At 37.7% G+C, this 20,751-nt stretch overlaps 1 protein-coding gene across 3 annotated transcripts in view; it reads left to right on the forward strand.

The window, feature by feature from the left end:
• PIBF1 (progesterone immunomodulatory binding factor 1) overlaps positions 1-20,751 on the forward strand; it is a 233,690-nt gene that overhangs the window by 38,658 nt on the left and 174,281 nt on the right. For all 3 annotated transcript variants that reach the window (XM_002691887.6, XM_059892258.1, XM_059892259.1), the window contains exons 6-9: positions 11,861-11,994; positions 16,166-16,274; positions 16,733-16,914; positions 18,114-18,239. In XM_002691887.6, coding sequence (XP_002691933.2) covers positions 11,861-11,994; positions 16,166-16,274; positions 16,733-16,914; positions 18,114-18,239 — 551 coding nt within the window. The remainder of the gene's footprint in view (positions 1-11,860; positions 11,995-16,165; positions 16,275-16,732; positions 16,915-18,113; positions 18,240-20,751) is intronic.

A 20,751-nucleotide genomic window follows, 5' to 3' on the forward strand; every position in this document is an offset into this window, starting at 1 on the left:
AACTTGAAGAGAAGAATTACCACAGAGGTATTACACACTGAATTCTTCAATCACCAGTCGTGTCTGATGCTTTGTGACCCCATGGATTGCAGCATGCCAGGCTTCCCCTTCCTTCACCATCTCCCTGAGTTTGGTCAAACTCATGTCCATTGAGTCACTGATGCCATCCAACCATCTCATCCTCTGTTGCCCACTTTTCCTCCTGCCCTCAGTCTTTCCCAGCATCAGGGACTTTTCCAATGAGTCGGCTCTTTGCATCAGGTGGCCAGAGTTGGAGCTTCAGCTTCAGCATCTGTCCTTCCAGTGAATATTCAGGGTTGATTTCCTTTAGGATTAACTGGTTTGATCTCCTTGCAGTCCAAGGGAAACAGTAAGTAAAGGTGTATTATTGATGAAGTTACCAGATTCGCCAGACTTCCCAGGTGGCAGTAAAGAACCTGCCTGCCAGTGCAGGAGATGTAAAAGATGAAGGTTCAATCCCTGGATCAGGAAGAACCCCTGGAGAAAGGCTTGGTAACCTGCTCCAGTATTCTTGCCTGAGAATCCTATGGACAGAGAAGCCTGGCAGGCTACAGCCTATAGGATCATGAAGAGAAGGACACGACTGAAGTGACTTAGGGCGCGCACTCCAGGTTCACAAATATATTGCCCTGATAGGTTCAGTTGATTTCTATAAGGATAGCTGATTCCAGTTGATTAAACAGTTGCCATTTAGTCGCTAAGTTGTGTCTGACTGTTTGCAACTCCATGGACTACAGCCTGCCAGGTTCCTCTGTCCATAGGATTTCCCAGGCAAGAGTACTGGAGTGGGTTGCCATTTCCTTCTCCAGGGGATCTTCCCTACCCAGGGATCGAACCCATATCTCCTGCACTGGCAGACGGATTCTTTACCATTCTGTCAGCCGGGAGGCCCGTAATTAAACTATACCAAACTAGTACTGAAAAAGATGGAAAGCTCTGAGAAAGATGGTACAAAACAAATCCATCAGCATTTTCACTTACTACTAAAGTTGCAGAAATTCTAAATGAATTTCAAAATGAAATGAAGTTCAAAAATGAATTCTAGCATTTTATCAAAAGAATAGTGCTTTATGTCTAATATAGTATATTTTAGGACAGAAAGGATAAACTGTTGCATCAGCAAGTTAAAAAAGAATAACCATTTAATTGTATCATTAAATGAGAAAAGATGATAAAATTCAGTGAACATTCCTAATAAGGACTCTAAGTATTTACTTTAAAAAAAGTTAGCAAAATACTTTATCCTAAATGGCAAAACTATAGAACTTTTTCTGTAAAAATAAGTAACTAGACACAGACTTGGGTTGCTTATTATTATCTAACATGGTCTTGGAGGGCCCTGGCAGATGCACTAAGAAGGAAAAACTATTCATGTTAACTTTTGAAAGGAGATTAAAATTTTTTTCTATTAGATACCACCTAAGTTTAATGCAGAATTGTATAAGTGATCAATAGCATTTCTTTAGATTTAGAGAAATAACTGGTAGATATGGACTTGGGGGAAAATAATTAACTCATGATGCAGATAGTAGGCTTATATGAAGAGGACTATTAAATTGTATTGTTGAACCTGGAAGCACCATGTCTTAGGAGAAAAACTTATAAAAGTAGCTTTTTTTCCCCCCATATTAATACATTAATTAAATTCAGTTATTCTGTATCCCAAGAATTTTCTGATTTTCTGTATTTGATTTTTTTGGTGGAAGACAGATAATTCTGTCCAAGGATTGGGCTTGGATAAATGATTTTAGCTTATATGAAAAAGTAAGTGTTCTGGAATTGCCAAGAAAAATGTGGTGGAAAAAATGTGAAAGGAAGGGGACGTTAAGATGCTGCTCCTACCAAGATCCCACTTTATACTTCAAAACTAAATGTAATATTGACATAGAAACAGATATCAGTAGAACAAAATATAGAAATACATCTAATTATTTACTATAACATTTGCCAACAAATGTCTGTCTAGTCAAAACTATGGTTTTTCCAATAGTCATGTATGGATGTAAGAGTTGTACTGTAAAGAAAGCTGAGTGTCGAAGAATTGATGCTTTTGAACTGTGATGTTGGAGAAGACTCTTGAGAGTCCCTTGGACTGCAAGGATATCCAACCAGTCCATCCTAAAGGAGATCAGTCCTGATTATTCATTGGAAGGACTGATGCTGAAGCCGAAACTCTAATACTTTGGCCACCTGATGCGAAGAACTGACTCACTGGAAAAGACCGTGATGCTGGTAAAGATTGAAGGCAGAAGGAAAAGGGGACGACAGAGGATAAGATGGTTGGATGGCATCACCGACTCAATGAACATGAGTTTGAGTAAGCTCTGGGAGTTGGTAATGGACAGGGAAGCCTAGCGTGCTGCAGTCCATGGGGTTGCAAAGAGTCAGACACGACTGAGTGACTGAACTGAACTGATTTACCACAATAGCCATAGTTCAATTCAGTTGAGAAAGAATGTTTTTTTTAGTATAAGGGTCCTAGCACAAGTGGATGGTACTCATCTGTTAAAAAAAATGTTGATTGTCAAGTTTTATACTATATACACGTATTAATTCTAGTTGGATTAAAATTTTTAGAAGGAAACCTAGGCCATTACTTCAACAATCATGCCAATTCTTAGCTCAGGGTCCACGTGCCTCTAGGTGGAATGGAAAGAACATTATTTTCACTTCTCACCGAAATTTAGAGCTTTAGTTATAAATGCCACAGTAGGTTTGTCACTGCCTAGAGCTCTGTCAGCATTAGAATTCAGGTATTTTCCTATCATGGTGTAGTTACCACAAATATCTTTAGAGATTAGGCTCATCACTATTCCAAACCTAGTGTAGTTGTTAGACTCCTCACTAGATCTTATCTTAATGCAGCAATGAAAAAAGGTCATATGTCAGGCTTCCCCAGTGATCCAGTGGTTAAGAATCTGCCTTGCAGTACAAGGGACTCCGGTTTGATTAAGATCCTAAGTGCCACAGCCTGGGAGGTATAACGCCTGACCCCACGCTCTAGAGGTTGTGAGCTGCAACAACTGAAGCCCTGATGCTCTGCAACGAGAGAAGCCCATACACCAGAGTGAACCTTACCTCCCGCTCACTGCAACTAGGGAAAGCCTAAGTGCAGCAACAAAGACCCAGCACGGCCAAAAAATACATCTTTTTTTCAAAAAAGACAATAAAAAGATTCAATTTTTTAAAAGAACATGTATAACTTTAAAAAATATTTCAGTAGTTTTACTGCAGTATGCAATTAATACTTGAATGACATGGGGTGCTGACCTTCCACACAGTTGAAAATCTGCACAGACCTTCTAGTCAGCCCTCCCTGTGTTTGCACACAGAATTAACACAGAATTAAGCAATTCTTTGTTTGTGGATTCAACCAACCACAGATTGTGTAATACTGTAGTATTTATTATTGAAAAATATCGTCGTGTAAGTGGACCTGCACAGTTCAAACCTGTTAGTTATTCAAGGGTCAGCTAGAATTTGTTTCCTTTGTAATTCTGCATTATTTTAATTTTTGATTTTAGAAACTTTAGTCTCCAAAGGGGTTCACAAGTCTCACCAGGTTGCCAGTGGGGTCCAGGGCACAGAAAAGTCTTGAAAATTCCTAATTTATATGATTATTAGCAGTACTTCTCAAACTCTAATGTAAAGACAAGTCACCTGGGGATCCTGTTAAAATGAAAACTGGCAGAGTAGTTCTGGGTCGGGGCCTGAGACTTTTCACTGAGGATGCTTCCCAGCCTGTGCCCCTTCATGGACTGAACTATGAGTAGCTAAGTTTTGGACTGAGTTGTCCAACATAATGGTCACGACCACTTGGGGCTATTTAATTAAAATTCATGTTCTCAGTTTTACTAGCCACAGGTGGTTAGTGACGAGCCTGTTGAATGGTACAGACGTAGAACATTGTCATCATTGCAGAAAGTTCTATTGGACAGTGATGTTCTAGAGGTTGGAGTAGTCTTAGCCAAGACAGAGAAACAAAAAGCCTTAAAAGAAAAAAGCAAAAAGGAAGCCACAGGCAAAGTTTAATATTTAAAGGACACATTTGGTACAAAAATTGCAATGTAGATGAGCCAAAGTTAGTATCAGCACTGTTTAAAGCTCTTAGAGATTAACATGAAAAAGACAACCCAATAGAAACATGGAGAAAGACTATAAATAGACATTTCACAAAAAGTGCAGGTCCAAATGCCCAGGTGCTCAAACTAACTAGCGTTTTGGGAAATATTATACAATTAAAATAACAATGAGAACTCAGGTTGGCAAAAATGGAAAAGGTCTAATATCTATGCAGGTATAAGAGAAAAGATACAAACATTGGGGGTGGAAAAGTGAACTGCTGTAGTCCTTTGGAAAGACATCTGGCAACATCAGTTAAAATGAAAAAGAAACATTCTTCAGCACAACAATCCCAGTGGTGCTGGAACCTTGTCCCATGGAGTAAAATACTAACAGGTAAGACTATGTGCACAGGGAGGTTTCCTGCAGCAGGTGCTGGAAGGGGAAAGGAGGGACAGGAATAAATTCTAGTCAATAAAGCAACAAGAAAATGGCTACATAAACAATGTACAGTGTACACTGGAATTTTCTGCAGTCATTGACAAGAAAGAATTGGAGAATTTCAGTTATTTTAGGATTTACCCAAGGTACCTATCTTCCCATTTGTGTTGTTTTCATGAGTATATGAATATGGAGAAGAAGAGGGAAAGATGCGTGTTATTTAATGTGAGTCACCTGAGGATGCAGATGGTATGTCAAAGAGAAGAGAGGGAAGAAAGAGATCAAAAATATGAAATTTCCTTCTCTTTACTAGTATGTATGATAGTTCCACAATGTATATCAGTTGCTCAGTCATGTCTGAGCAAGTAAGGATGTATGATGCAACAACAGGTTAATTATTAATGGCAAAAGAAAGTCACCTGTGCTTTACTAGTAAATTGTCATAATTATTTTAAATACTTCCACAGTTTAAATGTGCACACAAAATTTATATAAATAATTCTTAGTGACTCCATGGACTGTAGCCTGCCAGGCTCCTCTGTTTATGGAATTTTCCAGGTAAAAATACTAGAGTGGTTTGCCATTTGCTACTACAGGGTATCTTCCCGACCCAGGTATCTTGGGTTTCCTGCATTGGCAGGCAGATTCTTTACCAGTGAACCCCCTTGGAAGCCCAAATTTTTCCCTTTAGAAAAGCTTAAACTTTTGTTTGAGCTTATATTTATTAAAAAGATATTGAAAATTATCGTGTCATATATTGAAATTTTCCTGTTCTTTTTAGCTTACTTTTAATGGAGAAGACAATGGCACCCCACTCCAGTACTCTTGCCTGGAAAATCCCATGGGCGGACCTGGTAGGCTGTAGTCCATGGGATTGCTTAAGAGTCGGACACGACTGAGCGACTTCACTTTGAGTTTTCACTTTCATGCATTGGAGAAGGAAATGGCAACCCACTCCAGTACTCTTGCCTGGAGAATCCCAGGGACAGAGGAGCCTGGTGGGCTGCCGTCTCTGGGGTTGCACAGAGTCGAACACGACTGAAGCGATTTAGCAGTAGCAGTAATATTTAGTTTTGTCTTTTTTTTTTCCCTAAGACTTTAAAGAAGAAGTCTAAATTTTTTTGAAAAAGATTGTATTTCTTGAGGAGCTTAACAACAAGTAGTAGTCTCTGGTAGCAAACAGATGGTTGTTTCTTAAAGGAACAGTTTTAACAGTCAAAGATTAATTAGGTTTCTTGTTCTTTTCAATATTTACTTGCTGGGAGTAGGTTATAGGCAATGTGAAACTTGTAAGAGTTCTGAGGAATGAATTCTCATGTTCTCAGAATAGCTATATTTCATTTCTACTTCTCTTGGCTGCTCTATCTCTCCCCAGGCAAGAGATCACTTCATTTATTAAAGATTTATTTTGACTTATAGGTTACCATTCTTTTCTCAGTATCTGTGGTGTGAGAGACAAAAGATTTAAATGATGCTTAGAAATTGTATCTAAAGTAATTGCCTTTGGGTTTATGCAGCTGCTAATTGTTTAAAATATGCCTATTTAATTGAATCTTTGAATACATTTTTATTTTTGTGGAAAACATTTATTCAATGTTATCTTGTCATGATTTTTATAATATGTTTTAAGGAATAATTATAGTAATTATTTTAAAGGAAGGGAGTCTAAAATTAACTATGAATTATGCATGTGCCATATTTTAACCTGTAAAATTTGCAGTTAAAGTTGTTTTTTTTTTAACAGCCTGGATTTGGGCAGTAGATAATATTAACTTCCAGTCAATGGTTTTATAGGTTCCACGGATAGAATCTGTAAAAATCAGGAACTTGAAGTTAAGAAAGGAATGAACTATTTATGAATTCAAGAACCTGAATTCTAGCCCTATCTCTGCTCAATCTGGAATCCAGGACAAAAACACTTAACCCCTCCAGGCCTTAGTGTTCTTATCTTGGAAATAAGAAGATAGTACCAGATTATCTCGTGCTTCTTTCATCTCTGAAATTCTGTAATTATGTCCTGCTCCGCTGCTGTTGTTTGGAAATAAAGAGTCTGGGTGGAGGAGAGACCTCATTTTAAATATAAAAGGTTTAATAGTTGATAACTTTGCCAAAACACTGTATAACATAATTTTTTTTTGTTTTTATATTGAACAGCAGAGAAACACATAGAGTGAAAAACAATGTTTCTTCCATCGGCTCTGCCCTCTTCTCTTCTGCTGTGACGATCACATGCATGTCTCCCTTTCCCTTCCTAAGACCAGCATCCCTGCAGAACTTCTCCCCATTTAACGTTTTCTTGGTTGAAGTCTCTTGCTTTACTTTTTTAAAGCTTTTTAAAATTTTTCTTTAACAAAGCAATTAATAAAGAAATTGTGACTAACTTTTTACACAGATAATACATATTTAACCACCATCAAGACTAAGAAATGGAAACTGCTTTCATGCAGCTTTTTTCAGAATCTTTGAGAAAATATGGGTTCATATACATTGCATTGTTATCATTGTTTCAACTGAGGTTTTTGGGTTTTTTTTGCAGATGATAATAATCTTTTGTTTCAGTTGGAAAACCCATTTATTAATCCTTAATTGTTAAAGTCACTTTTTCTGCATTTTGAGCTTGTTGTCTTAAATGCTAGTGCTGCATGCTGCTGCTGCTGCTGCTGCTAAGTCGCCTCAGTCGTGTCCGACTGTGCGACCCCATAGACGGCAGCCCACCAGGCTGCCCTGGGATTCTCCAGGCAAGAACACTGGAGTGGGTTGCCATTTCCTTCTCCAATGCATGCAAGTGAAAAGTGAAAGTGAGGTCGCTCAGTCGCGTCCGACTCTTAGCGACCCCATGGCCTGCAGCCCACCAGGCCCCTCCGTCCGTGGGATTTTCCAGGCAAGAGTACTGGAGTGGGGTGCCATTGCCTTCTCCAGCTAGTGCTGCCTAGTCCCTTTATATATCAACGTTAGTTGACTCTGCAAGCATTTCCAGTGTAACTACTATGTGAGGTTCCTGGGTGTAACCAGAGATCCGACAGGACTTCAAGGAGCTTCAGAGTGGGTGTGTAGAAAACCGAGGGTTATAGACAAGAAACACACAGCTACAATAACAGACTGACTTTTTTCAGGCTAGTGGTAGCCTTGTATTATTTCCTATTATGAATAATTTAGGAGATGGTAAAAATGACATTAAGCCCAGCAATCAAAATCAGTTCCATTCTAGATATGGAGGAAACCTGCAAACAGTGAAATCTTCTCAGTGACTTGGTTTGTCCTTGATATCCCTGTGTAGTTTTTTTTTTTTTTTTCTTTATTGAAAGAGGACACTGAGACTTGCTATTAACCAAACCTGTTTGCTTTTTATTTAGACATTTTCTGTTAGAAAGAGTTGGTGATTGGAAATTTTGTTTTCTTTTTTACGTTTGAAAAAATTAAGTTTTTTACTTCTTTGAATTCAGTCAATTTAATATCCTGTTTTGCTCCTTCTTTTCCAATTTTTGTTGTTATTGTTGTTGTTGTTGAGTTGCTCAGTCATGTCCAACTCTTTGCGACCCCATGGCCTGCAGCACACCAGGCTTCCCTGTCCTTCACCATCTCCCGGAACTTGCTTAAACTCATGTCCATTGTGTTGGTGATGCCATCCAACCATCTTGTCCTCTGTCATCCCCTTCTCTTCCTGCCTTCTAGCTTTCCCAGCATTAGGGTCTTTTCCAGTGAGTCAGCTCTTCGCATCAGGTGGCCAAAGCATTGAAGCTTCAGCATTGGGTCTTCCAATGAATATTCAGGACAGATTTCCTTTAGGATTGACTGATTTAATCTCCTTGCAGTCCAAGGGACTCTCAGAGGGACTCTCAAAAGTCTTCTCCAACACCGCAATTCAAAAGCATCAATTCTTCTGTGCTCAGCCTTCTTTATGGTCCAGCTCTCACATCTGCACGTGACTACTGGAAAAATCATAGCTTTGACTATCTTTAGCCTTAGCCTTAAAGTTTTCTTTCTCTTGTCAATGTTCTTTCTCTTGTTGGTGTTCTTTCTCTTGTCTGTGTTCTCTGCTTCCTCCCTTTTTATTGAAACTGCCTGACAGAATCTCAACTCCTGATTTTTCTACCTGAGCGCTACTGAAGAAAAGCACAGAGGCAGTAACACAGCTATAAGTTTATTGTTACCGACTTCGAATGGGCCCACACAACTGCTGTAATTCAATTTTTTTTCTAGTTTTCTCCTTTCTCACAGCAGTTATTTTAGGCATTCAGCACTTCCTATCTCTAGCTCTCAGCTTTCCTTCTCTCTCTTTCTCAGTAAATGAGTTGGTGTTTCATTCCACAGAAAATGGAAATCTTCAGATGAAAATTGCCACAGTTTGTTGCCACAAACCTATTTACATCTGTACTGTTTCTGTTTTGTTCCTACTGTTTGTGGTGGCAAGAGGCTTGCTTTCAAAGAGTAGAAAATCATATGCCTCCAGAAACCAAGAGATAATATAAAATCTGTGAAGCAGTAGGGTAAGAAGTGGTTCTGTGGCTTGCTGGGAATTGATAGGAGCTACCTGAAGACATCCAAACTCAAGTTTTTAATACTCTTGTCAGCTGGAGCAAAGCCTGCCTTGATGAGCATGCCTGCTGGACTAAAGACTAGTCTTCACAGAGAAAATGGAGCCTTCTCAGGGGCTTTACCCCCAACCCTCACCATGCCTCTTTTCTCCAGTATCAGTACCTCTTTTTCTATTCTTTTGTATCCATATTTAGACATTCTCAAGCTTATCCCATTTTTGGAACCTTTCATTTATGCCTATTTTCTTGTCTAACTACTATAATTTCTCTACTTTTAAACTGAAGAGAGAATTGCCTACTGCTCTGGTGTTTGACAGATTTTACCATACTGTTCGTGAGCTCTGAGGTTCTTATCCTCTCCAAGTCTACTTTCTTCAACCATAAAAATGAGATGAGGATAATATTAATAATATGCCCAGTCATAGAGTTAAGTATTAAATGAAAGAATGTAGGTATACTATTAATAGTACCAAAAAGGTCATAGTGAGTCCTTTGCTTACATACATTTGCTTCAGCCCCTGGCAGTCTGTCTTCTGTTCCCATCCCTGAAGCCCTGATGTGTTGTTTGTGGATTTTGTCCCCAGTAGTCACTGGTACCCCTGACAGCCTTGCCTCCTCAAAGCAGTTCTTTGGTTGTCCCTGCCACACACCCCAGGCTCACACTCTGCTTCTGTGAATACTCCCTCGGGTTCCTCCGACTCTGCCCTTTCCTCACTCTTTAAATGTTTATCTTCCTCAGCATTCTGTCTCGGTCTTTGTGCCGTTGAGTGATCAGTTTGGCTAGAATCTCTCTGGTAGCCAAAGCAAAGAAAGAGCATTGTGATGATATTAATGTATAGTTCATGATCATTTACTATGTGTTAGGCATTTTTATAAGCGCTTTACATGTGTCACTTGATATAATCTGCACAGCAGCTCCATGGGTCAATGAGGTAGATAAGAGCAATGAAGTACCGAGAGGTAAACCTGCTCCAAGTGCTGCTGCAGGTAATTCAGTTCTAGGCAGGTGAATTCTGGAGATCTCTGTCCTAACCATAACACTGTACATTCTCCCCCAAACAGATGATTAGTAATGTTTAGAAAGGTAAAAACAGGAAACTACAGCATTTTCTGGGACGAAGATCTGAAATGGTATGTTGGTGATTCTTTGGGGGAGATGAGAGAGTCTCCTCAGCTATGATCTGCTAATAAATACCTCTTAGTAACATTTTATTCTCATGGACAATGTCAGTGCAGAATAGTATGACCAACACAGAGCACACCCAGTATCGTTTTCCATGATTACATTTTTCATATAGCCATCTGATAGAAATTTGGAGCTAACATTTCACAGTCAGGCCTAATAGTTTAAAAGGGACATAAACACTGTCTTAGTCATCTTTGTATCTACAGTATCTAGCCCAAGACCAGTCACTTAGAAATAGTTGAGTCAGTCTGTGACCTGCATGTGACCACACTGAGCTCGTCAGCTCCTTAAAAAAGAATGACTTGGGACAGGATGTATTTCACGTGACAGGTTCTGGGGGTAGAGCTGATGATCGCTTGCAAGATCTGCTGAGTTCAAAGGATCAGAAGAAGTAGGAACTCCATCCCTGTGTCCTGCTTCTCCTCCCCAATTCCGTATTCATGTTTTTCTTCATTAATTTATTGTATTTATTTCATTCTTACTGTATACCAAGTCCTGTATAAAGTAATGGAGATCCAGTGGCGAACAAGATAAAGTCCCTGCCCTTAAGATGTTTACACTCTGGTGTGAAAAAACTAATTTGATAATACACTAAGATCAGTACTCTGAAGGGAGTATTGATAGTATTCAGCTCTTCAGGCAGTGAGAACAGGTTAGAGGAAGCAGTGTGTTCCAGAGAACCTCAGATCTTTATTAGGGTTGGAGGTGAAGTGTGAATGTGAGAAATGGTGAGAAACAAGGCTCGTAGGAAGCAGGGCCAAGTGTGCATTTAAGGCTTGTACTTCTGCTCCTCTTCCACATCTCTGCAATCTCTTTCTACTAGTTTAATGAGTACGAGGAAGCTCAATGTAGAAATGTGTTCCAGGCGCCACAAAACTCCTTTTTTGCTGAATACCACAACTGAAACTGCACGGTTAATCTTTTCAGTAACTGTTTTTCATTGTGAATGTTTGATATTCATGTGGTTCTTTGCCTGTCATTGTGAACTCTTCAAGAACAGGGGCAGTGTTTCATTCATTTCTATGTCTTTAGCATCTAATAGTACCCAATAAATGTTGAAAATATCATTAGCATTCGTAGTCATTTTCTGTGTTTGGAAGGAATGATGCTAAAGCTGAAACTCCAGTACTTTGGCCACCTCATGCGAAGAGTTGACTCATTGGAAAAGACTCTGATGCTGGGAGGGCTTAGGGGCAGGAGGAGAAGGGGACGACAGAGGATGAGATGGCTGGATGGCATCACTGACTCGATGGACGTGAGTCTGAGTGAACTCCGGGAGTTGGTGATGGACAGGGAGCCTGGCGTGCTGCGATTCATGGGGTCACATAGAGTCAGACACGACTGAGCGACTGAACTGAACTGAACTGAACTATTCACCAAAGCATAGTTGTCCTATTTTCTATGAAAAACAGAGTTCAAGTTTTAAACAAATGAACTTATAGACTACTCAGTGAGTTTAAGATTACCTGTCTTTGAGTAAGGAAAAATTACTAAATAGAAACATTGAGGATTTTTTAAAATTACAAAGATACTCACAGTTCAACGAAAGCATTCAATACAGAATTTGGTCAAGTATGTTTAGTTTGAATGGTTTGTTACTGTTTTTGATCTATAGACTTATGAGGAAGATCGCAGGAACTACTCTGAGCTTCAGATTAGATGTCAACGTTTGGCCTTAGAATTAGCAGACACAAAACAGTTAATTCAGCAAGGTGACTACCGTCAAGAGAACTATGATAAAGTTAAGAGGTAAGTAGTTAAGATGTCCACGTTACTTGTTCTCTTTTTTAGCATGCATCAGAGGCACTTGAATTCTTACCGTCAACATCATTAATGCTACTTTATATCTCTTTTTTTTTTTCTGTTTCCATAGTTTTTTCTTTTCTAAAATGTCATATAGTTGGAACCATACCATACGGAACCTTTTCAGATTGGCTTCTTTGACTTAGTTATATACATCTAAGTTTCCTCCATATCTCTTCATGGCTTGATAGATCATTTGAATAATGAATAATATTCTATTGAATAGTACTCATTGAATAATAATATTCCATTGAATGATGAATAATATCCCACTATCAAGATGTACCACAGTTTACTTATCCATTCACCGGCTGAAGGACATCTTAGTTGCTTCCAAGTTTTGGCAGTTAGGAATAAGTCTGCTATAAAAATTCATGTGCCAATTTTTATATGGACATACATTTTCAACTCCTCTGGGTAAATACCAAAGAGTGTGAACATACTCGTATGGTAAGAGTATGTTTAATTTTGTAAGAGACCAGCCAAGTGTCTGTCCCAAAGTCTCTGTACCATTTTGCATTTTCACCAGCAATGAATGAGTTCCTGTTGCTCCACACCCTTGCCAGTATTCGTTATCAGTGTTCTGAATTTTACATTCTAATAGGTGTGTGGTCATATCTCATTGCTTTAATTTGCATTTCTCTGATGACAGGTGATATGGAACATCTTTTCATGTACTTAGTCACCATCTGTATATCTACTTTGGTGAGGTGTCTGTTAAAGTCTTTGGCTTATATTTTAATTGGGATGTTTGTTTTCTTACTGTGAGTTTTAAGAGTTCTTTGTATATTTTGGATAATAGTCCTTTATCAGATACATCTTTGGCAAATATTTTCTCCCAGTCTTGCCATGTCTTCTTATTCTCTTGACATATACCTTATTCTTTGTTGTATAAAAGTGTAGTTTTGGCAGCTTGGTGAGTTTAGATTGTATTTCTATATCAGTTATTTTTATTTTATTTAGAAGTTGCTTTTGCCTTTTTAAATGTGATATGAACTCAGGGAAATCCTATGTGTATAAATATTTTTGAACTCTTACTTGACTTTTTATTTTATGGAGTGAATTTAAGTACTTTGCAGTTTTATCTAAAGTTTTTTCAGCTATTTCTTTTCAACAAAAGGCACATACACTTTCAAAAAAATGATACTTTCTGAGGATATGTTTCCCATTGTGTTGCTGCTAAATAGCTATAGCATATAATTTTCCTTTTGCTGGAATAGATTAATGAACCACTACTTAGCTATATGCCCTTAGGAAATCTCTAATTATTCTAAGCTGAAGTTTTGTCATTTGTGAGGTGGTGCTAATACAATAACTACACTGTATAAATTTAGAAGATTGAATAATTTTTATGACAGCATATATGTGTGCATATATACACATATATATAAAGAGATTATTAAACTGTTCACTGCTGTGTCTACTTGTACCTAAAATAATTCTTAAACCATTGTAGTCACTCAGTGAGTGTTTGTTAAATGAATGAATGCTTTATAAACTGTAAAACACCGTAAGTAAATTTGCAAGGATTTGGGAATATAACAGTGATACTCCTACTCCCGGCATGACTGACATGCAGTGTGTGTTACTGTGTATGTATTGTTGTATCAAAATGTAGTGATTATTAGAGTTTGAAATCCATGACAGATATACGATTGGGTTCTCAAATAGAGCTAGATTTCAAAAGAATCATTTCAAAAAGAAGTAGATTGTGATGATAAGATGGTACTTTGAGTTGGTGTTTTGATGATCTCTCAGGGCTTCCATTGTAGCTCAGATGTGAAGAATCCATCTGCAATGTGGGAGACCTGGGTTCGATCCGTGGGTTGGGAAGATCTCCTGGAGAAGGGAAAGGCTACCCACTCTGGTATTCAGGCCTGGAGAATTCCATGGACTGTACTGTATGTGGGGCCACAAAGAGTCAGACAAGACTGAGCAACTTTCACTTCCTGCCACTATAAATCTATAGCAACAATAGGTAAAATATGAAAGGAGAAAACTAAAAGGCATAGTCATCAAAATAATCCAGAGTGGCCATGAAAGGATGGGTAAATGAACCAAGATGAGCCATGACTTGATAATTCTTTGCGGTGAGTGATGAAAGCAGGGAGTAGGGTGGGGAGGCGTCTCATTTTATCATCTTTATATATATATGTATGTTTTCTATAATGAGAATCTAAGAAATAAAACTATAATAAACATCATCATGTGCTGGAAATGAAACAGGAAAACAACCAGGCAAGGGTGGCTCAAGCTGAGAATCCTTTGGTTCACTCAGTAGAAAGAATGGATTTTTAAAAATTGGTCTGATCACAAAAATATAAACTGGGAGGAAAAATCACTTTAATGTCCTTGATAAATTCTCACAAATGTACAAAAGAGAACAGGTATATTGAGATTAGCTGCATCATTATTAGAAAGAATTCAAATGCTTTTTTTTTTTTTAGTGTAATTTTTTTTTTATTTTATTTTTATTATTTTTTAAATTTTATTTTATTTTAAAACTTTACAGTATTGTATTAGTTTTGCCAAATATCGAAATGAATCCGCCACAGGTATACCTGTGTTCCCCATCCTGAACCCTCCTCCCTCCTCCCTCCCCATACCCTCCCTCTGGGTCGTCCCAGTGCACCAGCCCCAAGCATCCAGTATCGTGCATTGAACCTGGACTGGTGACTTGTTTCATACATGATATTATACATGTTTCAATGCCATTCTCCCAAATCTCCCCACCTTCTCCCTCTCCCACAGAGTCCATAAGACTGATCTATACATCAGTGTCTCTTTGACAGTAGCATGGAAAACAGATTATAAAAAAAAAGAAAATAGATTATAATTTATGTCTATAATGTAATTCTGTGTAATAATTAAATTAGATCTGAATGTATATATTTGCTCGCTCAATTGCTTCAGTCATGTCCAACTCTTTGCTACCTCATGAACTGTGGCCCACCAGGCTCCTCTGTCCATGGGATTCTCCAGGCAAGAATACTGGAGTGGAGTGGGTTGCCATTTCATTCTCCAGGAGATCTTCCCTACCCAGGGATCAAACCCACATCTCTTTATATCTCTTGCACTGGCAGGTGGGTTCTTTACCACTAGTGCCACCTGGGAAGCCCCTAATGTATACATGGATAAGTCAAACACATTTAATTTTAAGAAGCAAAATGCATATGCCCATCTTTCTTTTTTACACTAAAAAATCATAGCAAAAGTCATTACCTTGTGAGAATAAAAACATTTGTATGTAAAGACATAAAACACTTAACATGAACCAGAGTGTTAATACTGATAGTCATCTTTAGTTAGTGGGTTTATGGGTGATTTTTACTTTTTAACTTGTGCTTTGCTCAAGTATAAATACACTATTTTGTTAAGCAGAAAAAATCTTAGAAGTCATCTTTCTAAATGAGTTATTGAAAATCTAATGAAAAGAAAAACAATTTTTAATAGCTCTCTCATGGAAACACCAGGAGAGTAGCTGAAATAAAGGGCAAAGGAACTGATTCTGACTATAGAAGACAAATTTAGAAATAGTCAATCTGTTTCTGTGCTCATTTTTTAAGATACCTGTTTGTAGGTTTGGTCCAATTCTTAGTTTTGCTGTGTTGGGGAAGGAGCTCCTCTGAGAATGGAAATTAGAATCTCTGGGTAATCATGAACAATTTGTGAATGAAGCAGTCACAAGAATGCCTGCCTGTGTATCAGCAACACAATCTGAGTAATGAGTGAAGGGCTTTTGAGCCTAACAACTGAAAGCCTAGAGCCATGTTTAAATTCTTTAAAAGTTTTGACTTCCAGATTAGATTGAAGATGATTAGTGAAAAGACACCAGAGTATACCTTTAAAAGTTTTATTGTTTACTTTTGTCAGTGTAGCTTACATATTTATTTTTTACAGATAATAGATTTATATTTATCTGAGCAAGATCTCAGAGAGTCTCCTAAATTTGAAAAGCAGATACTTTATTGTTCACAGAATGACACTGAAGGATCTCTGTTCAGTTTCCTGAAATATAATCAACCCTTTTTAAATGCTTGTTATAAAAAGAGGTGTAAAATTTACATATGTACTTGAGTTCTAGTTTACTAAAAACAAGTGTATTTGAATTTTATAGTGAGCGAGATGCACTTGAACAGGAAGCAACTGACTTAAGGAGAAAATATGAAATACTTGAAGCCTCTCACATAACTCAAGCTAAAGAAAGAAGTGAATTATCAAAAGAGGTAAGCTTATAGAGTCACTGTTTGTTTTTTTTAATATTTATTTATTTGGCTGCACTGAGTCTTCACTGAAGCACGCGGGATCTGTATTGTGTCATGGTCATGCGGGATCTTGGTTCCGTCACATGTGGAGTCTTAGTTCCCTGACCCTGCATCCCTGCCTTGCAGGGTGGATCCTTTAACCACTGGACCACCAGGGAAGTCCCAAGTCACTGGTTTTTTATTGTACAGTGATTGTGGACATAGCCCAGGGCAAGAATTGTGAGAGGGAAATTGTTTCTTTTTTGATGTAGTTGCTGGAAAGAAGGGACTTTTTAGTAGCTGTGTTTGGATGGAAAATTTCATGGTAAGAATTAGCCTCTTTATGTGTTGAGCACAAGCACAAATGAAAGAACTCATTCAGTAAACCTTGAAAAGTAAGATGACATTGCTCTGGACACTCTGTCTCTGCCTGTGTATAGGTAGCCACCTTGCAGCAGACTGTTACTTTGCTGCAAAAGGATAAAGAATATCTCAACCGCCAAAACATGGAGCTTAGTGTTCGCTGTGCCCACGAAGAGGATCGTCTTGAAAGACTTCAAGCTCAACTTGAAGAAACCAAAAAGGCTAGAGAAGAGATGTATGAGAAATACGTAACATCCAGGCAAGATTTACGTTATTTTCCATATAAATAGATATAAACCAAACCATCTTCTTTAGGGAACTCTGGCTTTGGGGACAAATAGTGATTTATTGGTAAGGTTTATAGGATAATGTTAAGATAATTGTTTTTGTTTCTCCACAAGATACTCATATTCTAACTGATTTTTTTCTTAAGACATTTTGTTTTTTTCCAAAAGCCTGTTTCTTTTAGGTAGGGATATATACACTGTTACTGTTTTTATTAATTTTTTTTTATGATATAATCTTTTTAGCTCCCAATGACTAAGATCTCTGTTTAAGTGTTTTAAGAAAGTATTTGTATACTTTTATATATTTAGTGTTAGTTGCTCAGTCATGTCCAACTCTTTGTAGCCCCATGGACTATAGACTGCCAGGCTCCTCTGTCCATGGGATTTCCCAGCAAGAATCCAGGAGTAGGTTGCCGTTTCCTACTCCAGGGGATCTTCCTGACCCAGAGATAGAACCGAGGACTCCTGCATTGCAGACAGATTCTTTACCATCTGAGACACCATATGTTTATATGCCTCATATATATCTCTTCAGAAGGTATTTATTTTCTCAGCATTTTTGTGAGCATTTCAAAAACTAAAATTTTAAATTTTATCCTTTAAGACTTCATATATTCGTAACATTTTTCTCAGCTTGTGGTATTTTTCATCAGTTTGTGCTTCTGCTAATACCCTATGTAATGCTTTGTGACTTTGCTAAGAGATCACAGTGGCTGAGGTTGTTGTGCTTAGAAGGAAAGTTTTTGTCAAGAGTCCACGAGGGTCTTTTTTTTTTTTTAAGATTGTCCCCTAATATGCACCACATCAGATTATTATTTCTAAATGAAGTGCATTCCACAATGCATTGGTTTAAAAGTCTTTGGCCATATGCATTAAAAACTATTAGTAAAATATTTTTGAAGATGAATAATTATCCAACATAAACTAACTTTTTTTATAGTAATTAAGCTTTTGGGGCAATATGTTTAAAAGGAAGTCTTAGATGGAACTACTTTGAAACAGTATTTTTAGGAATTATAGAACTTTATATCTAATACTGTTTTTTTAAGGAACAGTGTATGTAGAGCATATTTGATGTAAGGTATTAAAATCTGATATGAAGGGCAAAGACCTATTTCTTTTACCAAAAAAAAAAATAATAATAATGGATATTCCTTTTGACTCCTTTCAGAGACCGTTATAAAACAGAATATGAAAATAAACTACGTGATGAACTGGAACAGATCAAATTGAAAACTAATCAAGAAATCGATCAACTCCGAAGTGCCTCTAGGGAAATGTATGAACGGGAAAACAGGTAAAAAAAGAAAAGTAGGACATTTCTGTGATATTTTATTAGTGTTTCAAGCTTATAGTTTTATTGAAATTAAACTTCAGTTCATGATGTAGTGTCTTTTTTAATATGTTAGAGAAAGTTTGTCATAAATCTAAATCTAAGTATAATGGAATATTAAAGTTCTCAGGCCTTTGATAACTAGCTTACAACAGGGTTTGTCAGACATTAGGCCTGTTTATTCTGTTATTCCTATTATCTTTTTATTACCCTGTTAACTTGTCCTTTTGCCTTTATATCAGCTCCAGATAAGGACAGAAATGAAAAGGAAATTAGAACTAAGAGATACTAGTTCTTCCTATAACATGCCAGTGATTTCTCCAGGAAATTTCAAAGACTGGAATAATAATAAGAAATATTGCTTATGCCTCGTTTAGCTGCTGGACCTAAAAGAAATCATATTTTTAGATAATCTTAAAGAAGGATAGTTTTTTTTCATGCAGTTACTTTTAGATCAGCATATATCAGGTTTCCTTAGTGATTAGCAGTATCAAGGGAAAATAAATGCTACTTATTTCAATAGCAGTTATTTTTATATACCATCATTATGATTCAGATGGCTTTTCAAAGTTGACATTTAGAGGGAAATTTATTTGGAAATTAATTGTCATAGTAGTTTATTAACACTGACTTGAGTGTATTTGATCTTTACCAATAAGCAAGTCTTTAAATCAGACTCTGGTTGGTATTAGAGAAGTTTACACTTGAACTCTCAGAACAATAAATTTATTTATTTAGCAAATATTTACTAACCATGTACTGACACATGTCATGAGCCATAGATACACTGGTGACCTTTGCCTTCACAAAGCTGGCAGTCTAATGGAGAAATAAAGGAACAGTGAGCAAAAGTATGATGATAATAGAGCAAAGGGCAGGATACTCAGAATGAGACCACATAGACTCAAGGTGTATCTAACTGAGCGCTGGGAGGAATTGGGGAAGGTTACATGGAGGGAGAAATGCGTATGCTAACATCTGCATGGTGACTAAGAGTAAGACTGTCAGTTATGGAAGGGAAGGAAACTAGGGGCACTAATGCATACCCTGGAGACAAGTCAAAATGAAGTTTTTGGAACAAACTGCAAATAATTCAGTATGGTTAGCCCATAGACTGAGAAGCAGTGAGTTGTAAGAAATGAAGCAGAAGAGGGAAGTGGGTCCTAATTATGCATTTGAGCCATTGTCTAACATCGTAAACAGTTAAAAGATTTTGAGACTATGCATGATATGATCTGACTTTATATAAAAATCCATTCTGTGATGTGGAGGAAGATTGAGGGTGTATAAGCTATAGACCAGAGAAGGCAATGGCACCCCACTCCAGTACTCTTGCCTGGAAAATCCCATGGACAGGGGAGTCTGGTAGGCTGTAGTTCATGGGGTTGCTACGTCGGACACAACTGAGCGACTTCACTTTCACTTTTCACTTTCATGCACTGGAGAAGGAAATGGCAGCCCACTCCAGTGTTCTTGCCTGGAGAACCCAGGGATGGGGGAGCCTGGTGGGCTGCCGTCTGTGGGATCTCACAGAGTCGGATACGACTGAAGTGACTTTGCAGCAAGCTATAGACAAAGAGGCCTCTTTTAGAGATTGCTTCCCTTACCAAGGTGGGAAGTAATGATAGAACTACAATAGTAGCAGCAGAGATGGGGAGGATGGGGCCAGACTGGGAAAAATGCTCAGGGGGTAGAACTAAGCTAACTGGATAGATAGGAGGATGTGGTGACTAGATTGGACTGGGGAATGAGAAGGATGTCACTAGGTTCTTGATTGGGCAGCTGTGGGGACAGTGATGCAGTCTTTAAAGCATCAGAAAAATGCACGGCTTTACCTGAGAAACATGACAAATTTAGTTTAGTTTCATTAAGTGTCTGTGACATGTGTAAATAGAAAAATTGACTATATGTATAAGGTCTGAATCTTAGAAGAAAGATCCAGACATGCGCTAAACCTATGGCATAGGTAATGCTACTGTTCTCTTTTACAAATAAGTACTTTTAGTCCTGTAACTCAGTTCTGTTATGGATTTTGTAATAAAGGCTTTTATTGGTCAACTTAAAAATTTGAAAATTTATGGGATTGTTTCTGTGATAAACATGCATGATTACTTCCAAATAGTGCACATAGCCACATAAACCTTAGTATGTAGTCATTTTGAGAATGTACTGATTTTTTAGTTTTTGTTGTTGTTATTGGTGGTGGTGGTAATTTTTGTTTTTTCTCAAGTCTTTTAAAATACAGCTCATGTATTTGCAATTTGTATTTACAAATTACAAATGCAATTTACAAATTGTATTTACAAATTTACATGCATTTACAAGTTGATGTAAACTAGCCCCTCTTCTCTAAAATGATTGGTAGCAGTAGGTTGGGAAACAGATGATGGAACCATTTCTGGAAGCAGGGAAATTGAACAGGTTTCCTTTTCCCCTATGTTCTGACTCCATAGCCACGTCAAAGTGGATGCCACCT

The sequence above is a fragment of the Bos taurus genome, chromosome 12, assembly GCF_002263795.3.
Source record: "Bos taurus isolate L1 Dominette 01449 registration number 42190680 breed Hereford chromosome 12, ARS-UCD2.0, whole genome shotgun sequence".
Taxonomy (NCBI): Eukaryota; Metazoa; Chordata; class Mammalia; order Artiodactyla; family Bovidae; genus Bos; species Bos taurus.